The sequence below is a fragment of the Lonchura striata genome, chromosome 3 (genome assembly GCF_050655825.1).
Source record: "Lonchura striata isolate lonStrDom1 chromosome 3, ASM5065582v1, whole genome shotgun sequence".
NCBI lineage: Eukaryota > Metazoa > Chordata > Aves > Passeriformes > Estrildidae > Lonchura > Lonchura striata.
The window spans coordinates 29,865,054-29,886,652 of NC_140705.1; the positions used below are offsets into that span (position 1 = coordinate 29,865,054).

Consider the following 21,599-nt stretch of genomic DNA (forward strand, 5'->3'; position numbering starts at 1 on the left):
CAGTTCTGTGAGTAGCCTAATTTCCTATGAACATGTCTTGTGGTTGAATTGCCATGTCGATTCTGTGATGCCAAAAGAGGTTGCACTAATGAAATATTTATAGGACTTTTATAGAGCTTCATGTTTTATGTACCTTTTAAGAATATAATCACCTGAAAACTTCCATACCTGTGCAAATTTTTATTGCATTGTCCAGTGAGGTAGCACATTATTGTAGGGTGCAGACAGAAAATAGGGAAGAACCCAATCAGCTGTCTGCAAAATCTTCCTTTTTTTTTTGCCAAACTGGAATAAAATATCTAGCTGAAAAGCTGAATTCTGAAGAAAGTCTGCTCTGGAAGAAGCAGATTCCATAGGAATGGAAGAACAGAGAGTACTAAATTAAAATGGCTTATTGTCACTTTCCTGAAATGGCTGAGCCCTGTATGTCTGATGACCATCAGCATGGGCAAAGTGGTCCTCTCCCTGATTGAAGAGGTGGACAGCAGACAATTGCATAGTCCTGTTGAGCCCTTCAGTCTAGAGAGAGGCTTTAGAAAAATCAAAACCTAGATTCCTCAGTTACTTCTTTATTAATAAATTAAACATAATCTGGAACTACTCCTAAGTTTTAGAGTATCAGTGTGAGTAAACTGACACAAAGCTACTTGGCACACTCTTGGTCTTCTGCCTTTAGCATTTTCTTGCCAGCTTTTCCTGGGAGGTGGGGAGTTGGAGTGTTCTGCAGTGCACCTCCAGGAAGCAACTTGTTTGGACACCTTGCTTTGAAGTACATCACAGACCCTAGCACAGAGACTGATTATTTTGTGTCATTTGGCTTCAGTGCTCAAAAATGTTTCTGTGCAGGTCTAGTGTGCCAGTATTGTCATTTCAAGATATAATTTAATGGGAGATCGTGAGGCAGTGCTGTAGGTAAAACACACCCTTATCCCCATTTGCTTTTGTTTCTGGTCACATGATTTCACTACTCATCGTTCCCTCCATGAAAAAAAATAGATGTGACAGAGAATGAAACCAATTTAAGAAAATACAGATAAGTTTCTGCAATGGTTTTACATACAAATGGCTCCTGGGAGAACCTGACCATCAAGAAACAGTATAGAAGTGAGTATGTGGAACAGGGAACCTTCCTGTGAGCAAGAAAGGAAAAGAACAAACCCAGATAGGAAGAAAGAGGAGGGAGTTGGGGAGAAGACCTTCCTTTTTTGCTGAGCAGGATCTATTGGATGCACCCAGCTGTCTGTACATTTGAAAAATATATTTAATGTAAACTTGGACTCAGGAGCACACATTCATTAGAAAGGCAAGAGTTGTTTAAGATTTTGGACTAATGTAGGTATTCAAGCAGATTTCAGCTTTATTTATTTATATTTTAATGGAGTGAAGCAATCACAACATTTAGCTAGGATATTATTAAAAAAATAATTCTGCTATAGCAGAAGAGATAAATGCAATGCTGTATAATAATTTCATGGTTTGCTGCATGTTTTTATGTTATCTCAGAAACATTAAATGATGCATAAGCTAACTTAATTTTGTGAATGAAAATTTTGTAGGAGGTAATTGTTATTGTTTCTTCTCTTTGACTTTCAAGAGATAAGTTGTAGGGTGCTGGTAGAGCTCTGCTGAAGTTAATGGTTCCTCAGGCAGTGAAGAGGGTCTGGCTAATTAGAATTGTCTGAAATAACCAGTGTCTTCCAAAAGTGTGTAGAAGGAATGTACATTAAATCAACAACCTCAAAAAATGTAGTGTGTACACCCTTCAGAAGTGAAATAATTAAGGTAGTGTGAAGGTTCAGTAAGGAATAGCTTGTGGCCTGCTCTATTAGCACACTTGTTACCTAATTTGCTGCATAGGCATGAAGCAGGATGCATGGGAGTCATCCTAACTGTGGGATTTCAATTTCTAAACTCAGGAAGCATAAAGGAGTGTGTTCTTTATGGACCCTCCTCAGAATCCTGGCTTGGGTGAAGGATTTGGGGAACTTGCTCTGACCTCAGTCTGAATTTTGCCTGGCATGTGTCACATAAATTTAGTATAAACTTTGTGCCCCCAACAATGTGACTTTAGCCTCCCAGTGCATGTTTGGAAGTTTCCAAATTTGAATTTGAAAAAAAGCCTTTTTTCTGCATTCTAAAGTGCAGGTTTGAAATATGTAATTGTGTAGAATTGTTCTTGTTTTTGTAACTGAAAATGCTTTTTCTGTGTGTATAGTTATATATTATATATATATATTCCTTACTATGGGCTCTTTCAAGTTGGAATTTCATGTTGTGTTAGTACAGGAATACTGTTCCTCCTCATTGTGGATCACATTCAGCAGTACCTGTAAGAGTAAGTTTGAGGCGTATTTTTTCTGTGAATGAAATATTCTGCCACACGAGGGCAAGCATGGGATCCTTCTAGCATGTTTTCACGCAGCCTGTCAAGTTTCCACATGAATCTGTGTGGGAACTGTTGACCCACGTGTGCTGAGTCCTGTGTGTGCCACTGGTCTTTTTTGTTATGTAGCAGTAAAGCCCAGAACCCTTTGCTATGCTGTGAAAATGCACCTTTTTCCAGAGCCATGCATATGAACCCCGTGAATGAAGAACACGCTTTTACTGGTTCTCTTGGATAGCTTCACGTGTGAAATTGCATTGACGTGTGCAAGGATGCAATAAACCAGAAACAAGGCCAGAAACAAAAACCAGACTCTGGATGTCTTGAATGCCCTAATGTAGCATTTCATCAGAGCTCACTGTCCAGAGGAGAGTAAACAGAAACTGTGTTTGAAGCGACAGGCCAGAGCAAAATTGTCTTACAGTCTTCATTTTACTGATGCACCGTGTGGAGGTCCAGAAGCCACATTAGAGAAGTGTAATCCTTCATCAGAGCATTTGTTTGGTTGCCTAACATCTGTGGATTGTTAAGATAAGTTATTACGCAGACCTGCTTTAGTTTAGATTAGTTTGGACCACATCCCAGTATATTCAATCAGGATATAATTCCTGCATGCTGCTGAATTGCTTGCTCCACATACTTCTCTAAAAATGTTTTTCAATATACAGTTTTGTCACTGAAACTCTTCTGTCACCTCAATTTTTGATTTTTTTTTTTTCCTCTTAAAGAAGAGCTTATATTATTTTTCCTTTTGGACTGAAAAGATCTCAAGACAACTGTATCATTTTTAATTCCTGAAGAGATTCCTAAACAGGGGTCGTAATATATAGCTTCTATGTGAGTATAATACAGATTTCCTACGTGTGCAATCTGTGGTGATTGGTATGTACTGTGTCCAAGAGGCAGAGTTTAAAAATAGCTGTAAGAAAATGGGTTTGTATTTACTTGTCTAGTATTTCTTTTTTCAGTAGCCTTTATTTTTCGGAGTCTCTTTGTGCACTAACTATTCTTATTTGTTTGTATCTCATAATATTTTGCATAAAATTAATTACAGTGTCAAAGATAATTATGGAAATTAACAGAATTTTCTTGAATTTTATTACATAATTTATACATATTTAAATTATTAAATACATTAAGTTGTAAAGGAAGTATGTTACTAGGTTTGCATACATACACATGTGTGCAATTTAATTAGGATAATTTACTTTTGCTTAAATATTTCTTATTCTTTAAACAAACTCTAGTTGATTAATTTTTTTATTTACACTTTTTTCAACCTTTCTTGGAAACTGATAAAATACAAGTAATGTCAATTTTTTGTTACTGACTTTGGTTTATAGCATTGACATAGATTTTATACACAGAACACTTGCATACACACTTTTGCTGTCTAATGAACTAACAGCTGTGCCAGATCCTATAAAAGCATTTTTAAATGTGGCTTTTTTCCTTTAGCCTTGCTGTGTTTTTGAATACCTGTAATAATAATCTGATAGACTAAAAGTCTGTTCTATTTAGAACACATAGTCTAATAAACTAAATTGCTGGTTTTTGAGGTGTACTAGATGAAATAAATTAGACATTTTGGAATCAAGGATCTTTTTTTTGTTTGTTTTTTAAAGGTCTAGAATTTATCTTTGTCAAAGCTGTTGTTTCTATTGTCCTACTGAGTGTTACTTGTTTTTATCATGATATATGTTTATGCCCCTGTTGGAATAATTGTAGCTTTTGATTAAGGTTTGGTCTTTTTAAACTGATTTATTAGTAGATATTTTATTATCCTTCTTAAATAGAAGAAATATAACAGTCATCTTTTGATGAAGGTACAATCCTGACTGAGGGTAAAGAGTTGGATGTCTTCTCTTTGTGGTTTGACCAAACAGTGCAGGAATGCACTTGCAAGTTCTGATGTAGTTTTCAGACCTAAAAAGATAATCTATTCTAGAGTGTTTTAAATAAATGTTAATTATTTTAAATATGTAAAATTCCTAAAGTTTTCATTGTGCCTTGTAAGCCATGCACTACCTCCACAGGCCAGTGAGTCAAAGAGCTCAGTAATAGAACTTTGTCCTGTTTCAAGTTCTTCCATGAAGTGTTTTTACTCTTCTTTTTTTATTTTAAGTACTGTATAATTTTGTGACTGTTGCATCATTCCTGTGTTTACACAAAATATTTCAAGCATATTTTTCCTCCCAACTTTTGTCATCATTCTTAGCTTCATTGCAATTTTACCCATTCCTATATGCTTTCCATATTAAATTAATATATTTTCTTTACCATTTTCCCTAATAATAATCTGCTTTGTTTCCTCTCATCTCTATTTTTATTTCTGAAAAAAATCCTTTCTCTTCTATATCCTTCATGCATTTTGCCTGTTTTTTCTTCTTTCTGAAAACTGCTTTTTTATTGTCTCAATTTTTTCTTTAATTTTCACATATTTTAGTCTTGATTAACCATTTATTTTTCTGGTTGAGTTGCTCTTGTACATAAGACTGTACCTACAGTATACGGGCTGGAAACATAGAGTCTTGCTTTAATGTGTGTGCTCTTGTATATCTGTGTGTAAGAAATGAAACCCCCAATTAAAAAAAAAAACAAAATACTGGGCACCACAGTCTAGGCACACAACTTAATTGTGATTTACTGGGACACATGTTTGCTAATTTATTATTTGCAGCTATAACTCAAAAAGATTATGATGATAATTTGCAAGTATTACAAAATATGGTATTTCTGCATTGTTTTCACTGGTGTATTTAGTTTTCTATTAGTAGATTTCTTAAGTTTTACTTTTCACCTCTAAGTAATTGCAGTAGGTGTAGCTAAAATAATTCATGGTACATAATGAATTTATTTGCAGGACAATGTGGAGTCATTTAATGTGAGAATATTATTTCACAAGAAAATACCATGTCAATTTTCTGTGACCACAGAAGTTGGGAGTTAGCTGGGCAGGACACTGCCCCTTGAGGTGCAAGTCCTGTTTAGAGTCTGGTGGGATTGTCTGTCCTGACAGTGATCCACACCAGTGGAAAAAACCCAACCCACTCCCTGCTGCATCAACCCCCCCAACAAGCACGGTCACGTTGTCAGTGTCTATTCAGAGGAGAACTAGGGCTGGGCTGAGGGAGGATTGCCACAGGTAGGACTGATGTATATTGACAACACATTTTGGAGAAGCTCGCATAGCATGTGCCTGCAGGATGCTTGGCTCTAGCCAGTGCAGAAGCATGTTGTGGGTCTGTCACGAGCACCAGCCTCACTAGCTCAGAGAGCCAGAGGTCGTACCTGCTCGGCGGTAGTGAGCATGCATTGCAGGCTCTGGGAGGCAGCTGCACTGACTCTTCTTGTTGTCTTCAACTAGGTTATGTGGGTATGCAATTTATGTCGAAAGCAACAAGAAATCCTAACGAAATCTGGAGCGTGGTTTTTTGGAAGTGGACCACAGCCGTCACCCAGTCAGGACGGAACGCTGAGCGATACGGCGACGGGCGCAAGCTCGGATACACCGAGAGAAAAGAAAGCAAGACTTCAAGAGCGATCGAGGTCACAGACTCCCTTAAGTACAGCAGCTGCCTCATCACAGGAAATCTCTTCTTCCAGTGTGCAGCCTGACCGTAGGAAAGGAGCAGAAGTGTCACAGCCAGCTATGGGCCCGGACCAAAAGCAAGCTTCAAGGTCTAGAAGTGAACCTCCAAAAGAGAGGTAATGCTTTCTGTCTAGATAAAGCCTACAATGCTAAATGCTAGTTCAATTGGGCCTCCTGTATGTTTACTACTATGCAAAAACAAAGAGTAAATTGATTTACTCACCAGGGAAGGATAAAGTTTTGCTAGCAAGTGCATTGTCTAATTTGATCCATGCAACAAAAATGAGAAAAAAATTATATGTTATGGATATTTCCATAGACTTCAATGCATTTTCATGTACACTTTGAATATAGAATTGTAGGTTGCTTTTAAATTTTAAATTTGACTCGTATTTTAAAGTTACTAAGCAAAGGGCAAGCCTTTAATGTTCTTGAATTTTTAAAGCAACACTCTCCTGAAAAATCCACACCTAAGCAATCAGAAAACACCCTGTGGAATTCTTTCAGATAACCTTATATTTTATCTCTTCATCAATTATATTTCCAATTTTATTGTTATAAATAATACAGTTAAAAGACCTCATTTAAAAATATGAAGTTAACATTCGTGTAGAAGAGCAATAGTACCTTCTTGAATTCAGAGCAAGTTGTTTGCAAGAATAAAGCAACCAGAAGCAAACTATTTTAAGTGAGTAAATGAGGTAGTTCCTGAGCTGAATTCTGTGTGATGAACGGGTTGAGGAGTAGCAAATCAGGAGGCTAATGCAACGAAAAAGTTGCTGTTCTTTTGGCTGCAGCCTGGCAGATGGTGGAGCAGTTGAGGAGAGAGACTGTGACAAAACAAGAATCTGCCATAGAAGATCTTCCAGATTCTGGCCAGAATGGTTGATGATTTTTTTCCCCCTAGCTATTGGAGCTGAAAATGGATGATGAGCAGTGGCTAGTAACTTACTGTGTGGGTGAGATCTGTCTGGGTTTAACTGTACCAAATTCAGGTTAGTGTTACATATATGTATTGTGTAAGTGATGCCCTCCCATAATTCTGTTGACTTTTGTCCCTCAATACAGGGAAGGCCCCCAGAGCAGTTGTAACTTTTAGGGCAGCAAAACACTTTATATTTCTGCTTTGCTGCCCAAAACTGAGATGTTCATATTAGTTTTACAAAATTAGTGTTCATTACTTCATCACTGAGAATTTCAAACTAATTCCAAGCACTCTGATTAAAGACTATCTGTAGTATGTTCAGGTCCCATTAATTACCAAAAACCCTGGAGGAACGGGAGATGGGAAAAGAAAAAAAAGGAGAAGGGAGCTTAATGTGATTGATGTCCAACTTTGTTCCTTGTGAGGGTCTTTGATATGTAATCCAAAGAAGTGTCAGTTGTGGAAGGGAAGATTCAGTGCCACAAAACAAAGTTCTAGTGACTTCATCCTGGTGTGCATTCTTCTCAAATACACTGTATAGCTGTGTTCCTCCTTCTTCAATTCATATGTGAACTGCTAAATGAAAGGCAATTGGAATGATAAGAGAAATAAAAATATCCAGCATAAGGGAATTTTATGATTATTTGGTTTACTTATTGGCTTTCAGAATATGAAAGAGAAAAAAAAATATAATGCAGCCTCATTATTTATTGTTTTGTACATATGTCTGCATAGAGAAATAAACTTCTTGTCCTCTTTTATTATTGGAGAAAGGAATGCCATTAATTTATCTCAAGAAATCAATTTGCTTTCCTTTACATGCTTCTGGAATGGGCACTTCTTTTTAGACCTTCAAAGATAAATCAAACTAGTTTAAATACTATTTCTGGATATATTATCTTTTGCATATTTTTATATCTATATTACTTCTTTCTGAAATATTATTGTTGTAGATACTCCATTTGGTGGTATTTATATCCATGCTGTCAGGGCACTTGAAGTGAATTGCGTGGTTAATCTGTAACTCTCATGACTGCTGACAGAAAAATAAAGAGCACACTCCAGTACTCTGTCATAATTCTGCAGTTACTGCAAAGACAACTCTAGGTCTTCTTACTTACGTGGGTAAATTATCCATGTCAATATCTGTTTTTGATTTTACTCATTAATTGGACCATTCATAATTATCTTTTTGTGGACTCTGGGAGTTGTTTGCTGTTGGAAAATAAAATTAAGATGGAAGGATTAATAGATTTAAATGTGTTAAGTATTTTCTGCTTTTCCATAGCTTATCCTGGTTTTGAATTTTTTTTCCATAACTGTATGCAATTATTTCTATTTTCCATTCAATTCTTCATATTACTGTACTCCTTTTCATTGTAGGAAGAAGGCAGTATTGGTTTCTGACCAGAATGGCAAAGGTGTAAAGAGTGAGCGTAAGCGTGTGCCAAAATCCTCACTTCAAAAAGAAGGACCAACAGATGACAGGGAGCGTAAAGAGCGGCATGAAGGTAGAAGGCTGGAGAAAGGCAAGTCACAGGATTACCCAGACTTGCCAGAGAAACTTGAGGAAGGCAAAGTGCCTGACGATGAAAAGCAAAGGAAGGAAGATGAATATCATACCCGTTACAGGAGTGACCCCAATCTGGCAAGATACCCTGTAAAACCACACCCTGAGGAGCAGCAGATGCGCATGCACGCCAAAGTTTCTAAAGCACGACACGAGAGAAGACACAGTGATGTAGCTCTGCCACACACAGAAATGGAGGAAGCGGAGGTACCTGAGAATAAATTAGGAAAACGCTCACAATTACAGGGAACTCAGGACAGAAAATCTCTTGTGGAAACTCAGAGGTCGTACTCTATAGACAGAACAGGTGATGTAAGAATTTCTGTTTCTAAACAATTAACTAATCATAGCCCACCAACTCCCAGGCATAGTCCAGTTCCTATAGAACACGTAGAATACAAGAACCACGATTCCTTTATAAAACAGAGCCGCCTTGATCCTAGCTCTGCTATTCTCATGCGAAAAGCAAAGCGGGAGAAAATGGAGACCATGCTAAGGAATGATTCCCTTAGCTCTGACCAGTCGGAATCAGTGCGGCCATCCCCTCCAAAGCCTCATAGAGCAAAAAGAGGCGGAAAGAAAAGGCAGATGTCAGTTAGTAGCTCAGAGGAAGAAGGGGCATCAACACCAGAATATACTAGCTGTGAAGATGTGGAGATAGAAAGTGAAAGTGTCAGTGAAAAAGGTAAGGACTTTTCTGTATATTATGCACATGGCCATGATTTGGGGAAAAAAAAAAATCTGTATTTTTCTCTCTCTTCTCCTCTTTTTAATCATACACTTTTCCCCTTGCCTTTCTTTTTTTTGCCAGTTGAGAAGTGTCTTATACCTGATTACATGTGCTTTACAATGTTTCCTTTTGCATTCTTAGATGAGGTGGTTACAGGTAGCATCAGCTGATGAGTTTCCTTTTCATTCTCTTCCCTCTTTCACCTGGAAGTGACAGAATTCAAGGGTTCTAGTCTACTCTCTTGATGATATCTGCACTCCTTTGGTCATTACTTCATTATTTTGTCTATATGTAGAACAGTTTTCTGTGGATGGATTGAAATTAAAAGTGACTTCTGTAATGATCAAAGGAGACCATTATAAAGCATCATAAGATATGCAAATTTTTACTTCATTTAATAAAATATGAAAAATCTGCCAGAGTTCATTGTTACTAAGGACAAGTAGATATGGTGCAAAGGGAGTGTTATGTAGAAAAGAAGTGAGAATTGACAAAATTGTTGTCTAGATGAATATCTTCTCAGGCTAAGAATTATGTTTAAAGTCTTTTATTTCAGTTTGTCTTCATCTGTTGATGGCAACACTCAGCAGCAAGGAGTAAGTTGTAGTACACTGTGCACTTTTAAACAAAGCCTTTCTTGTGGCTGGAAAAGTTAATCAAATTTAGGAACTGTAAGCAGATAAAATAAGCATTGTCAGAAAAGACAGTGGCAGAATTTAGCAACAGTCTTATAAACCTGCTTTGTCTTTAGGTGACAGTACAGTGAGATGAAAGCTTTCTGTGTCTTTGGAAGTAGCTTTTAGCTCCTTACTTTAACTATATGTATTTGTACCTTGAAAGTTTCTTTCTGGTATTCATACTGAAAATGCCAAAGGCTTGTCTGCATTGCCTTTTAGTTCCTGGCACTGTTTCCTGATATGTCTGTGATTCATATATGCTAACCTGTCTGTCTTTATCTGATGTTGTGGTCTCCTAGCATCACCTAAAACTCCAGGAATACATAGCAAAGATAGCAGATTTCTCTCCTATCCCATCTATAATATAATACAATATAATAACCACTTGTTTTAACTTTTGAAGCATGAACTTTTCTATTCAAAATATGGAAGCTTGCTTTTCTGCTCATTTTTAAGGAGGAATGGTCATCATACTCTGAAACTTTATTCCAGATTCCACTCAAACATTAAAAAAAAAAAACAAACCAAAAAACCTCACTTATTTGACTGAATTGTGTCAAATACTGGATTGTATCACACAGAGATTTGTATAGTCTCCATTCTTGGGCATTCTCAAAACCCGAATGGAGAAGGTCCTGAGCAATCTGCTCTGCTGGCACAACTTTTGAGGGAGTGTGTTTGAACTGGGGACTTACAGAGGTCCCTTCCAGTCTCAACTATTCTGTCTTTCTAAGACAACACATCTCTTTCCCTTATTTTGTGGCAATGTTTTAAGCCGACATTTGGATTTGTGTAATTTTCCCTGACTCCATCTGTTGGTAGTAGAAGTCAGTAATACAGCTTTTCTTTTCCATCTTTTTTTGCTTTCATTATGTTTATGAGTTTGAGGTTGCTTATGAAGTAAACAGAAATTCCCATAATCAGTGTATCTTATTCTTATAAACTGAAAGGTTGTTGTTATGTAAGTCAAGTCCAGGCTGAAAGTTACTGATACTGGTATAATGACATTGATGTAGTTGGTGTTATTAGCTGCTTTCCGACTCATGACACTGATCTCAGCTTTTGACCAATTTCCCAGTGTACTGTTAAAACATTAAGGCTTGGATTTTTTCCCTGTAGTGTTATGAATTCCATAGAATTTCAAATGTTGCTAAAGGCTTATATTCTCAATGACCGAATCAAGTTCTTGGTTACCTCCTAGACACATGTTTACAGAGTGGAGACCATGCTTAGTATCATATCAGAGTGCTACCCCACTCTATTTGGATAAAAAATTATTGATAGGAGTATGTTAGGGATCTGTCTGACCACTGACCTCCACATACATGGATTATATGGTTGAGCATTCCGTGGGACTTTGTACCTAAGTAGCAACATAAATGTGTGTGTGTGTGTGTATGGAGGGTTATTCAATGCATTAATTACAGAGGTTTGTTTATTAATTTAATAGCTATGATATTTAGCCATTTTTTTTCTCTGATTTTTGATATGACTTTTCCATAACAAGGATTGTAAATGGAAAGCCTTAGAAGATGGGGGTGCATAGTCCATAAAAAAGAGAGAGGAAATGTGAATAGAAATGAGAAAGCAGAAGCATTTTTGATAGTAAAGTATCCTATTATTTTTACAGTTACATTTTCATCAGTCCTTGAAATACTCTGGAGTATTTAATAAAAATAGATGGAAAGGCAGGAGATTTTATTACCTAAGAAAATATTTTAGAACTCCCTCAGTACTCTAAAAGAATATATGCTACAGTAAAAGGATTTAGTTTTAAATAAATATATATATGCAAATAATTTAAAAATGCTGCTATTATAACCCTGGTCATAATCTCATTCTTTGCAATTTAATAGCATTGTTACAAACTGAGTTTCACCAGAATTTCTTCAGATCTTTGCTTGTGACTTGGGAGAGATACTGCACAGGTTCAAAGTTTATGGTGCTTTACTTTATAAGCCCAGGAGGGTCTGGAATCTATCCTCTCTTATCTAATTGTCAGCTCAGTCAGAAACCTGGTGCCAAAGTAATATAGATGGAGTTAGAAACTTTGAATGGCCCTATAAAACCCCAAAATCTTAAACGTAATGTTTGCATTTGGTGAGTTTTCTGAAGATGAAAGGAGTAAGGTCTCTGAAGATGAAATACAGAAGTCTTTGAGGAACACACCTTAGTAACTGTGGTACCTGAAAGATGCAGCTGTACTTTCCTTGCCAGGAAGACAGCATAGCACATTATTTGATCCAACTAAGTAAGAGCAGATAACATGTGGGCCCTAAAAGCAAGTGTGAATGCACTAGGTGCTAAAAGGCCTTATGTTCTGGTGCACATTTGTCTTTTGTCTGTCCTTGGAGTGAAACATGGGTGAAAAATCAAAACTCTACAATTCTAATAAAGATTTGTAGGGATGGTATGTTTTTATTACAGCACTGGATGCATCTGGGGACTCATTGCCCTTCAATGGACATGTGCACCCTTGAGAACTCCTGATCTTTTTTATTACCTTTAACTAATTTCTGTATGTATTGAATTTCACAATAGGTTCATGTATATCCATTCTGCTGATTTTGTGTTACACTTACAGCTAGTTACACTCATTCTAAGTTTTTGTCAGAAAATACAGAAAGAACTCCTGGGTCACCCTGCAATGTCTGTTTCAAGGATTGAGGAGTCTTTCTTATCTCTTTAGTGTGGAAATGTGCATTTTCTCCTTAGCTGGGGCAACTTTGCTGGTGCTGCAGTTACCAGACTAAACAGCATATTTCACTTCTGCAACTAAGTAATAAAGATGTACTATTTTCAGTTCTATGTTGAACAAATAAAATAAAAGTTTCTGTGAGAAACAGCTTACAGAGATGTTTAAAGGCAAATGATGCCCCAGAGAAAGATACAGTACAGGTAGAGTGGATAAGACAGTATTGAAAATCAATAGCCAAAAATGTCATATAAAGCAGATACTGTGCAAATGTTATTTTTTACCATTTGCATTTCCTAGAAACAGATTAGTATTGCATTACCCTATCTTCTGAGCCCAAAAAGTCTTCAAAAAAGCAGCCTAAGCTAGCTAGTACATCCCCTGCTATTTACTGTAATAATTTATTATGTGTTTCTTCAAAATTATTCAAAAAATAATGCACAAGCACTGGGAGATTACTTTCCAAAAAATAAATGTCTTTTGCAATCCAATGGGATTTTAGTTCTTTGTTGGAGGATCCAAAGATTTGTATCAAATTGTTTCCATGTTGGAGGAAATCTGGAGAAAGAGTTCTTTACAGTGTCCAAAAAAAAAAAAAATTGATGAGTGTCATCTCAAATTCTTACCAAATTATCTATATCCTTTACAGGACTCTACAGAATGCTGATAATAATTTTCATTCTATTATTAATAGAAGCTGTAGAACTCTTTTTTCTGAAGTCTATAATAGTTGAACGTTAGGTGGACTGTGTTTCTAGTGAAGTCCTGGCAAGGTAAAATCAATCCTTATTGAAAGCATAAATTGCATTCATACTTGTTTCAAAGACAAGCTAGAATAACATAAACCAGATTATTAAAGATTAAATACAGACCTCATTTTAAAAGTAACAGTTTCTATCTACTGCCATCCAGTGAAGAATGCAAATTGTATTTGGCATAAGTTTGAGAAAATGTATTTTCTTTGAAGTTAAAAAATAAGAATTTGTGTAGAACTTAGTGTCCAGATGAGGTTGCATAAAAAATATTATATCCATTGATGGATACAAGAGATACTTCAGAATTTGTCATGCAAGCTTTGAAACTGGAAGATAAAGTATTGTTGGAAATTGGAGCCATGTAGAGGAGGTACAGCTCCAATACTGTTATGTAAATAAATGTGCTAATGATTTTACATTTTGCATATTTATTGTTCATATTTGCCTACATGTATATTTTGTTCACACACTTTAGGCTTGAAATTATGACTAATACTCACAAATTGGTAGTAAAATGTTGAAAACCTAAATACAACTCACTCTGTATATTTGCTAATGGATTTGGGAGTGAGGAGAGGATGATAGAATTGGTGCCTTCTTTAGAAAAGAAACTCCTGAAATGGTTTTCTGATTTCTATCAGTGAAGACATGATTGTTTCATTCATAATGCCTTTCTCACAGTACTGTGAGGAACAAGACAACCCAATTTAATTTAATTTCATTCTTATTACATTAATTTCTGGTTAGAAAATGTTATGGGCAGAGATCTTGCTGTTTTATTGGTTTATTCCCAGGTGTGAGGCAGAGGGTTGTACTCAGGAGGAGAGGATTTGGAGGTCAGGAGCAGAAAGGGATGCTGACAAATATTTCAGTGCTGGCTCAGCTCCAGGAGGAAAGGATCTGGCCCCTTCCTCCATCCTTGTCTGGTGTTTTGAGGGTCTGTTTTGGTCCTTGTGCTTGGGGGTGCTCCCAGAGGAAGGAGAGAATAAATTATATCCTTGCCTTCGTGATTTGTTCCAAGATCTGTAAACATTGTTGACATGGAAGGTAGCTTGGGGGCTAAGAGAGAAACCACACACATGCAGTAGGGCCTATAAAAGAGCCAAAAGAAAACATCAGGAAAGCGCTGTAGAGAAGAGGAGAAATGGTTTGAAAAGTTTTTAGTTAAAGTTTTTGACTGAGATATTTTCACTCTGGAGTGTAGGCAAGTCAAATTGTACAGCAACATCTGTTAGCATATTTTAACATCTGTTTGGACAGTTGGGCATGGAGTTTTAAAACCAGAGCAGAATTTGTTTAAAAGTGCGGCTGAGATTTAATCTAGTGTAAAATAAAATAAGTTTAACTTAGTGTAAAATAAAATAAAAAATATTTTACTTAGTGTAAAATAAATACTTTCTCCTAGGAAGATTGCTGGTTTTTATAAATTATTTCAAATTTATCTTCTAGTCCTTTTGCAGTAATTTAGACATACATCTGATTCAGATTTTAATGGAAATATAATTTAAGATTATCTAGCTTCAGAGTTTTGTTCATTGCTAACATTATTCAATGCTATAAGTATTCAGTGCTTTTGAGCAGCTGAAATTATTTACAGTGCTTGTGGAGCTGTAAATAAGTGCTTGTTGAATTAGAGTTGGGCAGTAAAAAATCTGGTTTGTGTATATGAAATTATTTCAAGTACATGCGTATACAAGCTGAACATGAGTGGGGGAAAAAAGTTAAATCGTTTTTGAGATATCCTGCATTTCAGAGAAATATGTAACTATATAAATGAGGATGCCATGAAGATATGTGGCTGAATTTTCCTCTGAAATCCTAATACATCTCTTTTTCTGGTTTACCTTAGAGAAGGTTATGAGCATGCTGGAGGAAGTTCAGAGGAAAGAGCAAAGTATCACCAAGGTCTATAAAACATGATAAATCAGGAAAGGATTGTGTTGAATAAATCAGGGATGGATTGTGTTGAATAGTTTAGGAAAGAAGTGGGGATAAAAAAAGAAAACAGAAAGTTAAGGAAAACTGTAATCATAATTTCTTACTCAGTTGAAATGGAGGATTCCTGAAAATAAAAATATTTTTCTTCAGAGCCTGCACTGAGATTGCTCTATGTTAGAAATCTGCTGATGATCCTGTGGGCTGAGTTGGGAACATCTGGGACTAAATTCACTGTATCCCTATCTGTACCTTTTTTTCTTTTTCTTTTTTTTTTTTTTTTTTCGTCAGCCTGTGAGCCATTTCCAGTGCAAATTTACATCATAATCTGATTTTGAAAAAGGAAAAAGTAATGCACCTTTTGACTTATCAAGATGATGGCATAAACCATGAAGTATAGATTTCTTTAATACCTATCTCAGTTGGCAAGACCTTACGTTTCTTTACTATTAATATGCACTATCTTCTAGGTTGCTTGATCTTTCACAAGTTCATGATTTTATTAGTTGTTTGTTTTTGTTGCTTACTTTTCTTCTGCACATCTAAGCCATGAAAAAGCTACCAATTTGTCCTGGTAGAAATTTTTCCAGTAGTAAGATGATTATTTTCATTACAGGAGGGCAGATACTGAAGCATGGTTGGATTGGAATCTTCAAAAACACTTAATGTTTGACATCAAGTTACCTTTACTTTCAGGGGCTATGAGAGTGTTTGAACTTCTAGAAAAACCCAGGAGCTCTACAGGCTTCTCCATGAAAGATCAATTGTCAAGAACATTCAGCAGTCAGTTTTTTCCATACAGAAGCCATTCCAGGTAGCAGGCATGAGGATGTGAGCATGAGCTCTGGGTCATGGAGCACTTTTTAAGTGTTGAAGAAGGAGATGAAAAAGCTTTTGAAAAGATTACCCTAAGTTTAGCTGCTGGGCAGTACTTTTCAAAGTATTGCTATGAAGTTAGCTGGACTTCAAATTCAGTAACTTGATCCATGGCATGGTGTTATAGCCAGAGGTTGATTCTTCCTTACACTTCTGCCATTCGGTATTTTTATATGCATTTATTTTTTGTATACCATAAAAGTTATGTGAACTTAGTGTTTACTATTACTCTTTTGATCTTAGAGAAAAAATAACTTAGAGAAAAATATGAAATGTGAAAGATGAAGCAAACTGAATTTGGTAAAGCTGCATAATTAGATAGTCTGTGTATTGAAGTTATGGTCTTGGAACTGAAATCCAAACCTTTGCATTTTTCCACCTATATGGGAAATCTGTCCCACTTTGGGTGCAAAGTGAAAGCCTATGGAAGAAAAAGGTAAATTAATTACTGACTTCTAGAATAATACATGCACTGTTATTGGTTTTAATTTCGGTTAATTATAGAGTTAACTAGGAACAAACAAGCATCTGATTCTGTTATTTTCTGAAGATGTTCATTCTGTGTCCTTTTCTTAGTGTATTCATTCTGATCATCCTATTGAATCCAGACATAGGGTTATACTGTGAGGTACTGAGTATTATTGGTTAGTACTTTGTGCTGATATTCTTCTTATACCTTTCCATATTTTTTTAGTGTACAATAACACAGTTACTGTAATACACGGTTTCTTTCTTTAAGCATTGCTTTGAGTAGATAGACTGGTCTAAATTACTTATTTTAGAATACTAAAATTCTAAAATTTTAGAATTTTAGTACTCTAAAATCAGTATACTGAAAAACAGCTCTAGGAAACACTTGATTGTGTCAGAAAGAAGGTTAATAATTATGAGATGGTTGTGGTTCCTTTGAATAAATATGCATGGTTTTATCTTGTTCTTGTCCATTTTGAATGTCCCTCTGAAAACTCTTTTCCCATATTTGCTCATGCATTTTTGTATTCTTCTGGTGCTTTTTTTGTTCCTTCTCCCATACAACATGTGAGCTTCAAAATCAGGGACTCCCCATCTGTGTGTTGTAATCGCTTAAGCTGATTCTTATCTCCTTTTCTCCTATGATGCCAAGTACCACATGTGTTATGGTTTCAAATATGCCCATCTCATTGGTAATATTTACTGACCAGCAGATGAAAGGGCCTTTCTTTGTTTTTTTTTGTTTTTTTTTTTTTTTTGCAAAGTAATGAATTGTGGTGGATTCTCAAAGTCCTCAAGAGAAAAGTGCATGGAAGCTGTCTGTTAGGGTTTATTCTTGGCCTGTGTCCTGCCTAGTTGTAAACAGAGAGTGCTAGCTGGACCAGGGCACAGCTGTTCCAGGGATTACTCTAAAGGCACATATGAATGACAACCCATTTGGTGCTGGCTAACACAATGGTATAAGCTGTAGTCACTTGTTCCTTATTAATTTGTCTGCTGCTTTATTGCCTTGCATTTAAATTGTAAGTTCAGTTGAGTCCAGATTCTCTTTTTATGATTGTACATTGCCTAATTTTGTGAGATTTCAGTACATGACTGAGACTCCAACTTGCCTTGATGATAATAAATTAGAATGCTTATTTAGTGCAAGGATGTATTATTGCTAAGTATCTTTTTGGTCCCTTTATTCTGCATCCAGCAGAATTTCAGGTCACGTTCTGGTGTCTTCTGACATGCTTGAATTCTCTCATAGATAGCTACAGGTTGCCTCTTTGAGCCTAGATGCCTGTTTTCACTACATAATAATTTGCTGCTAATCAGCTAAATTACCCTTTTATTTGCCTGTTTGGTTTTCTTGTCAGGTATCAAAGTGATTAATGTATGTGTACTATGTATATTTCTATGCTTATAAATATTGTGAAACTCTTTCTTTCATTTTTTCAGATTTTACAGCCTTTTTCATCTTTGGGTTGGTGTTATTTCAGTTTACTTTTGGCTATTTTCATTTTGTGGGCCATTTTAAAATGTTGTTGTGGGGTTTTGTTTTGACTTAATTAATTTGTGTATTTTATTGATGGTGCCACCTCTAAAAGATACAACAGCATGATATTTGTGCGTATTGAACCTTTCTACTCTTAATTTTCTACACCCCCATCTCACTATTTTTAAGACCTTAATGATTCTGACAACTTACCATGTTTGTTTTCTGATAAAAAAAAAAAAAAAAGACTCTTCTAAGGTTTTAGTTCAAAAGGAGACAGTTTTCTTTCACCATTCAGCTTGAAGATACATAAGGACAGGGCAGAGTTTTACAGTTCTATTTTCAGTTTTATAGGTGTTTTTGTCTTTCCTACATAAGTTTGCTGTGAGAATAGAAAGTCTGCAAGCATGACATGTGCAAAGTGTAATATGCAAAAGTGATTATTGGTTGGCTTAGGCATGTAGAAGACAGCCAGGACCTACGTTCTGCTGGGCCAACATGCTTCTAGTCAGTTCACCACTCCCTCTGTAGATACTCAGCTGCTCTAGATGTTGAGAGTTGAATTTGCTGCTTTTTTAGGTATTCCAGCACTTTAAGTCTTTGCATTTGTATGTCTAATGTCTTAAAAATACCTCTCTCTTATGCCTGAGTTCCTCAGCATATGACCTTGACTGACTGCTAAAATTGTATATTAAGAGCTTTCTAATTGTTAAAAAACTTCAAACTTTTTGTAGAAGAGTGGATGTCTTGGAAATACTGTGATGCTATGCAGTAAATGCATGCTCACATCAGTATTTAGACTCTTAAAATTAAATATTTTATTACACATTCTTTTAACCCATGAAAGAACTCCTAATAAAACGTTATATTTAGAATAATTTCTTTCTACATTTTCTTACTCTCTCTCATGACCTTTTCTATTTAAGGAAAGAAAATATCAGCATGTTTTACTTTGTCACCTGTGTTTTTGCTGTACCATATGTGCAAACCGGACCATGTCTAACTTGCTCCATTGAGCAAATTGAGAAATATGTATTGTTTGTTCATTTGGGCCATAATTAGCATGGGATTATTATGCAATTTTAAATGCAGATCTGCAGAGAATTTAAATTGAAATTCCATTACACAGAGGTTTTGATAGCATATCAGGTCCTAGCTTAATGTATATTAGTTGTGGGAATGATGTGTGGTAAAGGAATAAGTAAAATGGTTTTATTTATAGAATGGCTTGGATTGGAAGGGACCTGAAAGATAATCTGCCATAGGAAGGGATCTACTCACTAGATCAGGTTGCTCAATATCCCATCCAAACTGCCCTTGAAGATCCACAATTTCCCTGGCAAACTGTTCCAGTGCCTCACTACCCACTGAGTAAAGAATTTCTTTTTAACATCTAATCTAAATCTCTTCTAGTTGGAAACTATTCCTCCTTGTCCTAGCATTATCTGCCTGTGTAAGAAATCACTTTCCCTCTATTTTATATTTCTTGACTACCTCTCAGTCATGTGTAATTCAAGACAAAAATGTTTTCAGACGTGCAGCAACATGTACACATTAATTTCTAGAATTTAAAGTTCCAGTATTTGTAACCTATTTCTCAATTTTGTAATTGTTTCCTCTGCAATATGGACTTCAATTCTAGTTAGCCTCAAAATGATTGTTGGAATTCTACTTAAAGCAACTTATGTTATTTTACTAGTTTTCTAAAGAACCCAAGTTTTCAGTATTGTTTAGAATTTTCATGGAATAAATTGGTATACACTTAAGGGAACACAATATCTTTTTCCCTCTAAAATTCTGTGGGTCCTCTAGATCTGCTTAGAAATTGCCAGTTGCAAATAGAAGTCACTTGCTGAATAAGATGTGAGCTTTACTTCTTGTAGTAACAAGTCAATAGTGCGTATGCTTTAATGGTTGGCTTGTTACTAACTTTGTTGTTTTAGTGAAAACACAGGTACCTTTTCACTGGAAATGTAAACACAAATATAAATGTAGCTTGCTATAACTTCAAAGGAACAATTTGTAAAACTTTTCTGGCTTTTATAACATTTATTAACTAAAAAGCATAAATCAGCTAATAAATAGGAAAATCTAAAAATAGAAAATAAAATTATATCAAAGTTTAATATAGTTATGTTCTAAGAGCAGGTAAATATTTCTACATTTTTATGCCATGCTGTTAAAATAATTAAGTTCTAAGAATTTATTTTGCCCTGTTGCTCAGAGAGAACAAAAACTTCAGACGTGGTCATTTTTAAACCATAAGGCCACATGTTCTTAAACCATTAAAATTGTGCTTAATGAGCCACCAGATGGAGCAGTCAAATCTCACTTTTTTTTATCAGCCTCTGTGCAAGACAGATTCTGTCTCAGCACAGAGAGCATCTGGGAATACAGGCACACTTTACTGCTTGAACCAGTAATTTAAAAAAACTTTTTCAGATCTTACGCATGTGCATTTTCTTTCCATAGTCAGATTTACATTGTCCTGTAGCTTCAGTGTTAATAGTGATGTCTGGGACATATTCTGCATATGGAAATTACACTGACACAAATAGCTCTATGAAAGCAGCTATTAATTTCTTTAATTGAGTCCTATCCTCAGGGGAAAAAAAATCACAAAATATTACAAGGAAAAGGTACTCTTGTTTGAGGAGCACAAGCCAGATTTTCAAAAGTTGGGAGGTTCAGAATTACACATTTACACAAGTCTCTGTGTTTGTGCTTAAGAAACAGTTGTCTAGGGAGACCACATTACCTGCTTCAGGAATGCTATAGTCAAATGGCTTCAGGAAAAGAAGGAAAATAGACAATATTGTATAAGGAGGAATATTAATATTCTTTGTTTACTGTAGTTTCATAGCATTACTGAGATAAGATTTTTCTGGGAGGTGTACAAGTTTGTGGATATATATATTTATATGAAATAGAACGTGTGTGTTCTGTTAGAAGGCACTCCAGTGAGTCTGTTCCAGTTAAATACTTCAAGGATCATGATTTGTAATTAATAGGGCATTATCCCAGAGGTAGGGAATAGAGCTACACGTGAATATACAATCCTGCAGATTTTTGTTTTATTCTTTCCCTTTGACATGTCTTTCAAAGCCAGAATATTCTGCCTTAAAGATTGTCAGCAGGTGTCACAAGAGAGGAAATGTCATTCTGTCCTTGGAGTGCTTCAGCCTTGCTCCTGCCTCTGAGGTGGGAAGTTTAGATCCTGGCACAGGTATCCTGTGAGTTTTGGGTAGGAGTGACACACAGCTTTGCAGAGCAGGAAGCTCAGTGTCACCTGTGCTCCCCAGGTGACTCTCTTTAACCCATGTGCACTTCATACAGTTCTCAGCTGAATTAGAGGTGAGCAAAAACTTCTGCTCTGGCAGTGAATATTAACCAGTGTCATGAGCTCAGGGCTCTGCCAAGTCCTGGGTCACTCAGAGGTGTAACACCAGCTCTTGCCTGTGGTGCTCCAGAGCACTACCACAGCAAATTAGTGTCAGTTTATATCAAAAT

General features: G+C 36.0%; 1 protein-coding gene across 23 annotated transcripts in view; it reads left to right on the plus strand.

The window, feature by feature from the left end:
- Positions 1-21,599, plus strand: part of RIMS1 (regulating synaptic membrane exocytosis 1) — a 301,823-nt gene that overhangs the window by 135,872 nt on the left and 144,352 nt on the right. For 21 of the 23 annotated variants that reach the window (XM_085574744.1, XM_085574729.1, XM_085574732.1 and 18 more), the window contains 2 exons: positions 5,751-6,091; positions 8,284-9,155. In XM_085574744.1, coding sequence (XP_085430870.1) covers positions 5,751-6,091; positions 8,284-9,155 — 1,213 coding nt within the window. Of the gene's footprint in view, positions 1-2,198; positions 2,336-5,750; positions 6,092-8,283; positions 9,156-21,599 lie in introns of those variants that run through there. The other 2 variants (XM_085574739.1, XM_085574740.1) reach the window with 2 other exon arrangements.